The sequence below is a fragment of the Lipotes vexillifer genome, unplaced genomic scaffold (assembly GCF_000442215.2).
Source record: "Lipotes vexillifer unplaced genomic scaffold, Lipotes_vexillifer_v1.1 scaffold652, whole genome shotgun sequence".
NCBI classification, from domain to species: Eukaryota; Metazoa; Chordata; class Mammalia; order Artiodactyla; family Lipotidae; genus Lipotes; species Lipotes vexillifer.
This window is the reverse complement of record NW_006779703.1, coordinates 436,687-448,473: the sequence shown is the minus strand read 5'-3', so window position 1 is coordinate 448,473 and position 11,787 is coordinate 436,687. Positions and strand designations below refer to the sequence as shown.

At 52.2% G+C, this 11,787-nt stretch overlaps 1 protein-coding gene across 1 annotated transcript in view; it reads left to right on the top strand.

The window, feature by feature from the left end:
* The window catches only part of ESPNL (espin like), a 34,553-nt gene that overhangs the window by 12,227 nt on the left and 10,539 nt on the right, over nt 1-11,787 (top strand). Inside the window, exon 5 of the mRNA XM_007452894.1 lies at nt 7,944-8,075. Coding sequence (XP_007452956.1) covers nt 7,944-8,075 — 132 coding nt within the window. The remainder of the gene's footprint in view (nt 1-7,943; nt 8,076-11,787) is intronic.

Sequence of the window (11,787 nt, the reverse complement as noted above, 5' to 3'; positions counted from 1 at the left end):
ATGGTTGTTAGTATTTGCCTTATGTATTGAGGTGCTCCTATGTTGGGGGCATAAGTATTTACAATTGTTATATCTTCTTCTTGGATCGATCCCTTAATCATTATGTAGTGTCCTTCTTTGTCTCTTCTGATAGTCCTTATTTTAAAGTCTATTTTGTCTGATATGAGAATTGCTACTCCAGCTTTCTTTTGGTTTCCATTTGCATGGAATATCTTTTTCCATCCCCTTACTTTCAGTCTGTATGTGTCTCTAGGTCTGAAGTGGGTCTCTTGTAGACAGCATATATATGGGTCTTGTTTTTGTATCCATTCAGCCAATCTGTGTCTTTTGGTGGGAGCATTTAGTCCATTTACATTTAAGGTAATTATCGATATGTATGTTCCTATTCCCATTTTCTAAATTGTTTTGGGTTCGTTATTATAGGACTTTTCCTTCTCTTGTGTTTTTGTCTAGAGCAGTTCCTTTAGCATTTGTTGTAAAGCTGGTTTGGTGGTGCTGAACTCTCTCAGCTTTTGCTTGTCTGTAAAGGTTTTAATTTCTCCATCAAATCTGAATGAGATCCTTGCTGGGTAGAGTAATCTTGGTTGCAGGTTTTTCTCCTTCATCACTTTCAGTATGTCCTGCCACTCCCTTCTGGCTTGTAGAGTTTCTGCTGAGAGATCAGCTGTTAACCTTATGGGGATTCCCTTGTGTGTTATTTGTTGTTTTTCCCTTGCTGCTTTTAATATGCTTTCTTTGTATTTAGTTTTTGACAGTTTGATTAATATGTGTCTTGGCGTATTTCTCCTTGAATTTATCCTGTATGGGACTCTCTGTGCTTCCTGGACTTGATTAACGATTTCCTTTCCCATATTAGGGAAGTTTTCAACTATAATCTCTTCAAATATTTTCTCAGTCCCTTTCTTTTTCTCTTCTTCTTCTGGAACCCCTATAATTCGAATGTTGGTGCGTTTAATGTTGTCCCAGAGGTCTCTGAGACTGTCCTCAGTTCTTTTCATTCTTTTTTCTTTATTCTGCTCTGCAGTAGTTATTTCCACTATTTTATCTTCCAGGTCACTTATCCGTTCTTCTGCCTCATTTATTCTGCTATTGATCCCATCTAGAGTATTTTTCATTTCATTTATTGTGTTGTTCATCATTGTCTGTTTCATCTTTATTTCTTCTAGGTCCTTGTTAACTGCTTCTTGCATTTTGTCCATTCTATTTCCAAGATTTTGGATCATCTTTACTATCATTATTCTGAACTCTTTTTCAGGTAGACTGCCTATTTCCTCTTCATTTGTTAGGTCTGGTGGGTTTTTATCCTGCTCCTTCATCTGCTGTGTGTTTTTCTGTCTTCTCATTTTGCTTATCTTACTGTGATTGGGTTCACCTTTTTGCAGGCTGCAAGTTCGTAGCTCCCGTTGTTTTTGATGTCTGTCTCCAGTGGCTAAGGTTGGTTCAGTGGGTTGTGTAGGCTTCCTGGTGGAGGGGACTAGTGGCTGTGTTGTGGTGTATGAGGCTAGATCTTGTCTCTCTAGTGGGCAGGTCCACGTCTGGTGGTGTGTTTTGGGGTGTCTGTGGACTTATTATGATTTTAGGCAGCCTCTCTGCTAGTGGGTGGGGTTGTGTTCCTGTTTTGCTATATGGTTGGCATAGGTTGTCCAGCACTGTAGCTTGCTGGTCGGTGAGCGAAGCTGGGTGCTGGTGTTGAGATGGAGATCTCTGGGAGATTTTCGCCGTTTGATATTATGTGGGGCTGGGAGGTCTCTTCTTGACGAGTGTTCTGAAGTTGGCTCTCCCACCTCAGAGGCACAGTCCTGACTCCTGGCTGGAGCAGCAAGAGCCTTTCATCCACTCGGCTCTTGGGTAGGTCCAGACTTTTCCCCGGACTCCCTCCCGGCTAGCCGTGGCGCACTAACCGAAGGCACATCTTTTTATCCATAAATACTTCAGCGGACTTCTCCAGGAGACGAAGACTCCCTTTGTTTCTTATCACAGCCTCAAACTGTTATCACGCCTAAAAATAATTCATGATCATTTCTTTTATTTATTTATTTATTTATTTTTTAGACTACTTTTTAAAATTAATTAATTAAAATTTTTGGCCTGCGTTGGGTCTTCGTTGCTAAGCATGGGCTTTCTCTAGTTGCGGCGAGCAGGAGATAGTCTTCATTGTGGTGTGCAGGCTTCTCACTGCGGTGGCTTCTCTTGTTGTGGATCACGGGCTCTAGGCACGTGGGCTTCAGTAGTTGCAGCATGTGGGCTCAGTAGTTGTGGCTCGCGGGCTCTAGAGCGCAGGGTCAGTAGTTGTGGCGCACGGGCTTAGTTGCTCCGTGGCATGTGACATCTTCCCGGACCAGGGCTCGGACCTGTGTTCCCTGCATTGGCAGGCATATTCCTAACCACTGCGCCACCAGGGAAGCCCCCAATAATTTCTTAATATCATCTAATATCCAGTCTGTCTAACAGCCATCTAATATCCATTTCCCTGATTGTGCTGTAATCAGGAGCAAAGCAAAGTCCACACATTATTGATTTGTCTGTTGTGTCCTAATCTGTTAGCAATTCCAGAAATATATTCATCCAGGAAATATAGGATAATGCTTCATTCCCACCCCACGCCACACCCTGTTTTAAAATAAATTCTATTTTATTTTATTTATTTATTTATTTATTTATTTTGCGGTACGTGGACCTCTCACTGTTGTGGCCTCTCCCGTTGTGGAGCACAGGCTCTGGACGCGCAGGCTCAGAGGCCATGGCTCACGGGCCCAGCCGCTCCGCGGCATGTGGGATCTTCCCGGACCGGGGCACGAACCCGTGTCCCCTGCCTCGGCAGGCGGACTCTCAACCACTGTGCCACCAGGGAAGCCCCAATAAATTCTATTTTAGAATAATTTGGAAGAGTTTTAGATTTGTAGAAAAATTGAGACACTAGTACAGACAGTTCTCACAGAGTTTACATCCATTTCCCCCTATTATTAACAATTTACATTAGCATGGTATGTTTGTCACAATTAATGTACCAAAATTGATACAATATTACTAACCAAAGTCCATACGTCATTCAGGTTTCCTTACTTTTCACCTGATGTACTTTTCCTGTTCCAGGATCCCTTCCATGACACCACGTGACATTTCATCATCTTGTCTCCTTAGGCTCCCCCGAGCTGTGACAGTTCCCCCCCTACCCTTTAAAAACAAAACTTCAGAATAATGAGCTGGTGCCCTAGCATCCCCAATGGGGGATGATGATAGTTTAGTATGTGTTTTGTTTTGCTATATCTCAGTCTTTCTTATGTCACAAATTACACTGATTACTTGGGTTTTTAACTGAGTAAAAAATACATAACATAAAATTGACCATCTTAACCATTTCTAAGTGTACAGTGCAGAAGTGTAAATATATGCACATTGTTGTACAACACATCTTCAGAACTTTTATCTTGCAAAACGGAAAGTCTGTACCCATTAAGCAACAACTCCCCATCCCCACTTCCCCAGCCCCTGACAGCCACCATTCTCCTTTCTGTCTCTATGAGTTTGATTACTCTAGGGACCTCATACAAGTGGAATCATACAGTATTTATCTTTTTGTGACTGGCTTATTTCACTTAGCATAATGTCCTCAAGGTTCATTCATGTTGTGGCATGTATCAGGCTTTCTTTTATAAGGCTGAATAATATTCCACATATGTTATGCCACGTTATCTTTATCCATTCATCCATCAATGGACATTTGGGTTCCACCTTTGGGCTATTGTGAATAATGCTGCAGTGAACATGGGTGTGCAACTGTCTCTTCAAGACCTTGCTTTCTACTCTGATTACTCTCTAAAATGTTAAACCAACCTTGCATTCTTGGAGTAAACTCAATTTGGTCATGGAAAGCGATCTCTTTTATACATAGGTGAATTTAATTTGCTAACATTTTGTTTAGGATTTTAAGTGTGGTAGATAGCACTAGTGTAATGGTTCTCAAAGGTGGCTGCACACTAGAACTCTCCAGAACAGGTTTAAAATATTCTAATACCTGAGCTCCACCTACCCCAGCGATTCTGATTTAATTGGTCCTAGGGAGCCCACATATCAGGACTTCTTAAAGCTCCCCAGGTGACTCTAATATATGTCAAATTTGAGGACCATCTATGTGAGTAGCGTTAGCTGAGCTAATCTAGAAAGAATTCATAGAGATGGTCGTTCTTTCCTTTTTGAGTTACTGACACAGAGTTTATTGGAAGACGGTCATTCTTAAAGCAGTGAATGTCAGAAGGAGTAGGATTTCTAGCAAGGGAGAGAGGGTTATAAGCGCTCAGAGTGCTAGGACAGAGTGGAGAGTAGAAGCTGGGGCTTGTAGTGAGAGGTCAGTGGTGGAAGACCTTGAACTAGTTATAATATTGTGTAAGGAGCCATTTGGGAGCTGCTGTGGGATCCCGAGAAGAGGGCATATGATTTCCTTGCTGTTTGGAGGAGGGCTCGCTGTGGACCGGGAAGTTGCCATAAGATGGGGTGTGGTCTGGGGCTTTGCTGACGAGGTTGAAGAGGAAACAGCAGAAGACAGGTGTAAACGAGGACCCTTCAAGGTTTAGATATGCAGTTAAAACTCGTTGGTAGTTCTCTACCTAGCTTAACATTGCTGCTAATTCAAGAGAGAATTTTTATTGAGTATTGTGAGTCCCCAAAAAGGCGTTCCGAGCAGACAATTGCCTCTGTCGACTTTCTGTGCTGGGTAATTTTTTAGAGTCTTTAATGGTCAACGATTCATGTCCACGCTTTCCTTCATGCAGACACTCACTCATTCAACAAAGAGTTATTGAGCACTTGCTTAGTATGTGACCAAGGATTCGAGAACCAGAGAATATCTGCAATAGGTGAGTGGTCGGTTTTGGAAATTTCAGGGCTGTTTCTGTTGTTACAACGATTGGGGTGCTCTTGTGGGGGAGGCCGGGTGGCCTGCTATTCCAGAACAGTCCTGCACAGTGAGGAAGCGTCTTGTGCCCCCAAGCAACTTCCCAATGAATCGGACCTGTATGTAGGTCGAAAACCTGTTCATAGTTATCTGAGCTTCGAACCTAACTCAAGTACGTGTAATTATCTAAGCTTAGAACCTAAATTCAAATATACGTACACATACACCAATTCTTTTTCATAGTTTTAATATACATAAGAGTTTTCCAAGAATGGTCCGACTGTATATATTGAGGGAAGATAGAATTTTGTTTTATTTAGCACTTTACCAAAAATTATTCACTATTTGAGCAAATGACATCACCAGTGGCAATGCTGAACCTGATGTTTGAGTCTTCAGCTGTCTGATTTTTAACCGTGAATTTGCAATGATTCTACATGTTAAAGGATAATTTTTAAAAGTGCTGGTAATCATGACTTTCATTCAACTATAAAATGAGCCTGTGTCAAACATTTTTATTTAATTCATTAATTAATGAGGAAACCAGTAATTCAAAGTGATAGCATCTTTTCAAATTAGAGTTTTCATTTTTCCGGGTATATGCCCAGGAGTGGGATTGCTGGGTCATATGGTAGTTCTATTTTTAGTTTTTTAAGGAACCTCCATACTGTTCTCCATAGTGGCTGTACCAATTCACACTCCCACCAACAGTGCAGGAGGGTTCCCTTTTCTCCACACCCTCTCCAGCATTTGTTGTTTGTAGACTTTTTGATGACGGCCCATTCTGACCGGTGTGAGGTGATTGTGGTTTTCATTGGCATTTGTCTAATAATTAGTGGTGTTGAGCATCTTTGCACGTGCCTGTTGCCCATCTGTATGTCTTCTTTGGAGAACTGGCTATTTAGGTCTTCTGCCCTTTTTTTTTTGGTTGCGCCAGGTCTTAGTTGCAGCAGGTGGTCTCCTTAGTTGCGGCTGGAGGGCTCCTTAGTTGTGGCATGTGAACTCTTAGTTGCAGCATGTGGGATCTAGTTCCCCGACCAGATATCGAACCCAGGCCCCCTGCATTGGGAGTGCAGAGTCTTAACCACTGCGCCACCAAGGAAGTCCCTTCTGCCCATTTTTTGATTGGGTAGCTTTTGATATTGAGTTGTATGAGCTGTTTTGTATATTTTGGACATTAACCCCTTGTCAGTCACATTGTTGGCAAGTATTTTCTCCCATTCCGTAGGTTGTCTTTTCATTTTGTTGATGGTTTAAAATCTGTGCCGCTTTTTAGAATTTACCATTCCACGCCTAAATTTTCAAGCTTGGCTTTTACTTCCTTGAAAGCAGTGAGCACAGCTGTGTTACAGTCTGCTATTTCTCAGGACTTTGTGGGTCTGTTTCTTTGTGTGTTGGGTCCTCTGGTTCTCATTTCTGGTATTTTATTTCCTTGTGCTGCTGATTTTGTTTGACTCTGTGCTGCACATCATTATTTAGGGCCTTAGGTGACATCTTACTTGCTGCTGGCTGAGAGGCACACGTGGATCATATTAGTCCACAATCCGCCTTGAGATTCCTGGAGCACCTGCGTGACGGGAAGCAGAGGGCGGGCTGGCTCCTGCTTCACCTTTTCTCTGAGGGTGGAGGCCCAGCCTGCGGTGGACCCTGAGCTGTTGCTGGTCTCTCTAGTCTCGTGAGCCTGTGACACAGCTGCTCTGGTTACAGCCATTTCTTCTGCGTCAGCCTGCTCTTAGGGCGAAAGCTGTTCTGAGCGGTGGGCTTATCCCTCGGGATTTTCCTTGTCTCCTGAGCATGGTCTGACAAGTCCTCACTTCCTTGTTGCCTGTCTGATGCTCTAGGAAGGTGCCTTTCACATTTAGTCCATTTTTTACGTTGACTCTGGAGAGTGGATTGGTGGTACCTGCCTGGTTCTCTACTCCTTGACGCGGATCCGTCTGCCCACCTGTTTTTGCCGCTGGCACGGCTACCTCACGGATTTCCAGACCTAACTCTTGGTCATCTGTAACCACCCACCCTCTGCTCACAAATGGATCACCATCGTTTGCCAGCAGTAATCGCCATCATTCTGTGGGAAAGTTCTCTCCTCCCCCTCTCCCTCCCCCGGGCTGCCGTCCCTGCCCATCTGGGGCCAGGCCTGACACTCCGGTGGCCCCTGCTCCACTCCGCTTCCGCTGTGACCCCCCGAACACACACACACGCCGTGGACGCACAGCCGGCTCCTGCAGCGCCCTGTATCCTCCCCCCAACCCCACCGCAGCCTCCTTCACAAACGGCCCCTCACAGACCTGGATCTCTTCCGTCCTCCCCTCTTCCCAGCTTCGGAGCCTCCAGGCCTTCCTCTGCTCCCAGCTCCCATCACATGAGCCCAGAGGACCAGTCAGGAGGGAGACAAGGGGGCCCAGGCCCGGCTTGAGCGAGGAGGGAGCATGCGTGTGGCTGGTGGAGCCGTGAGCTCAGACACAGAGACACAGAGGGTGAGGGTGGGAGCCCCCAGAGCTCGCCTAGGCTTGGGGCCAGGAAGAGGGGCTCATCGAGTGCCAGGCCTGACCGGGAGGCCAAGGAGTGGGCAGGGTGAGGTGGGCGAGGGCACAGGCCCGGAGTCCTGGGGGTGGAGCCACGCTGTTTAGCCTCCTGCACCCCGGTTTCTTCGTGTGAAAATGACACACACCTCCAAAGGTGGCTGTAAAAACGGAAACCAGCTCCATATCTGAACCCGAGGCAAGGGTTACAAGGGCAAAGTCGGGGTCAGCCTGCCTGGCTAGGATCCGGCTGGGTCGCTGACTGACCAGCTGGGCTCTTGATGAGCTCCTGAGCGAGGGCGCCTGGGGTTCCCACCCGGGACAGGGGCATGCCGGTGCCCGCGGGCAGGGCGCCCTGGGTCTGGGTACGGGTTCAGGCCGTGCCCCGGACTGAACGGCCTCGGTGCCCCAGCTTGGCGCTGTGTTTGTTTCACTTAGCAAACAACGGGTGAAGTGACTCCTACGGCGGGGGGGGGGGGGGGGGGGGGGCGGGTGCCGGCAGTGCGGTCACGGGTGCGCCCTCCCCGCAGTGCTGCCAGACCCTGCTCTCCCACCGCGTGGACCCCGCCCTGCGGGACGAGGACGGCTACACGGCCGCAGACCTGGCAGAGTACCACGGCCACCGCGACTGCGCCCAGTACCTCCGTGACAGCACCCGGCCGGTAAGCTTCGCGGTCCCCCCCACCCCACCCCGGGCCGGGTGACAGACCCCTGCCGTGCTGATGGCCAGGTAGCTGGGGAGCCGTCTGCGTACGCAGTGTCATTGTCACGTGAAAGGGCCTGGCCGCGCCTGAGTCGGTGCTGGGACAAGGGCTGTGACCGGGGCCGTGACAGCCGGGACCAGGGCTGGGCTGTGGCTGGACCTCGGCCGAGGTCTGCCCTCCATCTGGGCCACAGCAACCACACTTAGGACCTGGGATCCATGCTTCCGGCCAGGGCTGCTGTTGGGTGACGCTGTGTCAGGCTGAAGACACCCCGGGGGTGGGAGGAGGGCCCTGGGCCGTCGGTGGGGTGACCCAGTGAGGCAGGCCAGCCCCGTGCAGCCTGGAAGGGGAGAGTCTCGTCCCGCCCTCCCATCTGGGCACATGACCTCGCCGGGCCTCGGTCCTCAAGGGCAAGGACCTCATGGGTCCCAGCCCCCAGCACGTGACGGGCCACACGTGTGTGCCGAATGAGTGGAGCAGTGGACAGGCGGGTGAGAGAGTGGACAGGTGAGGGTGGCCGGGCAGGTGTGTGGTGGGGAAGCGTAGGGCCAGTGCCCTCCTGCCCGGCCTCCACCCCCGACTCCAGGCCCCCGGGGCGGCGACCGACAATTCGTCCCAGCCTGCACAGATCGTGCCGCAGTTTTCTGTAGCGGCCGCCCCTTTGGAAGGCGTCCCTGGGATTGCCTGGCCCTGCCTTCAGGTGAGAGCACCGAGGCCCAGAAGGGCGAGGTGCCCCCCACGCCGGGTCTCACCCGCGGCTGCTGTGCCTCCTTTTCCCTCGGGGCGCCCCCCGGAGCATCCACGACCAACTGAGGCTGAGCCACCGTCCCCGGCCCCGGGTCAGTGGCATGGTCCTCACCCGACCGCCACTGAGAGCCTCTTGTCTCCACTGCCTGAAAACCACACCCAGGCGGCCTTGGGTCAAAGGCCAGGGGTGCTTCGGGGCACACGAGTTGGAGTCCTGGTTTGTCCTCGTGTCATAGTTTCAGAAACAGGACTGTACTCACTGCTTGAAGTAATCAATGTACTGATTATTCACTAACCCTTCCATTGGCTATTGTATGATAAGGGTTGTCTTTCTGGCTTGGGTTCCTGAAGTTGCGGGAACTCAGTGGGTTCCTGGTGTAGCGGACAGAGCTCTGCAGTCCACTGGCCAGGGATGCCCTGGCCGCCTGGGCCCCCCAGCCTCTGTGTCGGCCCTGGGGCCAGCCTGGAGGTGCTCGGCTGCCAGGGAGCAGGTGCCGCCTGGCCTCTGGCTGGGGTCCCCTGCTTGTCCCCAGCCCACACGGCGGTGCCCACGGCTGAGCCTTCTGTTCAAACAGGGTCTCTGCCCCCTGCTCTCCATCCCCAGGTCCTGGCACATCTGCCAGCCCCTCCTGGCCACTGTGACCAGCTCTCCTAGGGGGGGTGGAGGCTCTGGGTGCTCTCCTGAGCCCTCAGGGTTTTGGGGACCAGCCCATGTCAGGCTTCCTGCGGTTTTGCCTGGTCCTGGTGGCCTCCTTGGTGTCGTCACAGGATACAAGGCAGGGTCCCCTCCGCTCAGGACTCCCCATGCCGGGCTGGGCTGTCTGTGTAGCCTCCCCTCCCGGCCTTCCGGCCCGTGGTGTCCAGCCCATCCACGTGCCCCGCCTGCAGTGGTGGAGAGGGGCAGGCTGGGCCACCTCCCTGAGATCCACTGCGTCCGGGGCTGGCTGGAGTCGCTCCCCGCCAGCCCCCGCCTCACCGGCAGTCTTGGCCCCGCGGACGGCAGGCTGTCAGCTGTGCGCCTGATGCAGTATTGATGGAAACACAATATCCAGAGGTCGCCCGCGTGGCCTCTCCTTGTGTCGGGCTCAGAGGAGGTGCTGAAAGCCATCTTTTTCCTCTCCACATAGCCACCTGCCTCTGCCCCCAGGGAGCCGTGGGTCCCAAGAGAGGCAGCTTTTGGGGGCACGGCTGGATGGGGAGCGGAGACCTGTCCTGTGGGAGGCGCCCCCTTCCTGGGAGGCTTCGCAGGGCCTGGGTTCACCCGCTGCCCATTGCGGGGCCTCCGCGAGGCTCGGAAGGCCAGGCCCTGCCTCGACCACGCCACCTTGACCTTGACCAAGCCTTGCCACCCTCTGGGCCTGGGGTACCCCTCTGCATGGTGAGGGCTTGGGCCTCTCTGACCTGAATGGGGCAGCGGCTAGAGGGGCCCCCTGCATCCCGACCCCCAAGGAGTGGGCCGGGCAGCTGGGCTCCTGGCTGCAGGGCCAGGTTAGAGTGAGACGCTGGACGGCAGCAACAGTGAGGAGTAGCGGCCCAGGAGGGGGAGCCTAGCCCTTCAGCTTGCCCCAGCCCGGTACTCAGCGCTCACCGGAGCTGGAGTGAGTCTTCCCAGCCGGGTGGCACCCCCAGTTCTGAGCGTCTGTGAGCCTCGATGTTCTCATCTGTATAGTGTAACTCAGGAGCCTTGCTGGCCGGTAGACGTGTGCCTTGAGCACACAGCGGGTGTTAATTTCCCTCCCCTGGTCCAGAAGAGCCCTAGGACCCCTTCCTTCTACAGATGGGAAAACTGAGGCCCAGAGAGGGCAAGGGACTCCCCTGGGCAGTCTCCCCCAGGGAGGGGCGGGGCCTGGCCGTGCAGCCAGTAACCGAATCTCAGCCCTCGCCCATCTGTGGGTCATGATTTTCTCGGCCTGGGTGGCATTACAGGCCTGTAACCCGGCTCACCACAGCTGTCCTCGATATATAATGCATGGCAGGCATGGCGCTGCTCAAATCTCATCAAAAACACAGAAAAGGAGACACCAGGCCGTGGGAAGGGCACCAGCCCAGGGCCAGCTGACCTCCAACCTTAGGGCAACAGCCCCCTTTGGGGGCAGCACACGCCCAGCTGTCAGAATCCCAAATGTCGGGACCCAACATCTGTCACTCCCTCGGGTCCTCGTAGATTCGGTTAGTGTCCAGGGCCTGAATGAGGGACACGGGGATGTGGATACTCCTGTCACCTGGGAAACACCACAGCCGACCCCCGTCCCAGCTGAAATTCAGAGATCATCAAGACACCGTGCTAACAACAGCAAAGAGGTCTGAGTGCCACGTGTGCCAGGCCCTGCCAGGGGCTCTCAGTAACCCCTCCACTTCCCAGCAAAGGCAGAGAAACTCAGGCCTGGGGGACACTGAGTGACTCCGCAAGGCTTCTCCTTGGTGAGGGTTGGAGCAGACTTCAGCCTCAGGGACCAGGTGGCATGAGGTCTCCCAGGCTGTGGGTACTGTACTGGCGCCAAGTCCATCTCCCTGGGCCCTGGACCAACTTCCTGCCTCTTCCATCTTCCCCGGAATGAGAGGGCCCCGGCCACCCCAGCTGAGCCCTTCGCTCTGCAGGAACTGGGAAGCCCTTGCCCCTCAGCCCCAGAGCAGATTCAATTGCAGGGAGGGGCTGCGGGCCCCCAGGCAGGGGCAGGGAGCAGGGGAGAGTGAGGCAGCCTCACAGCCCTGAGCTGGTTGCGCAGGGACCCGGGGCCGACCTGGGACTCAGCCCTGCTCTGCCCATCAGACTGTCAGCGCCAGCCGTGGGGTCTGGGGTCTGACTCAACCCTGCATAAAGTTCCTAAGCCAACTGGCTCCTGCCTTGCAGATGCTGGAAGAAGACAGGGGGCTCCTAGGTCGGAGACACACGGCAGGGAGAAAGCGTCGGGGTTTGGCAGAT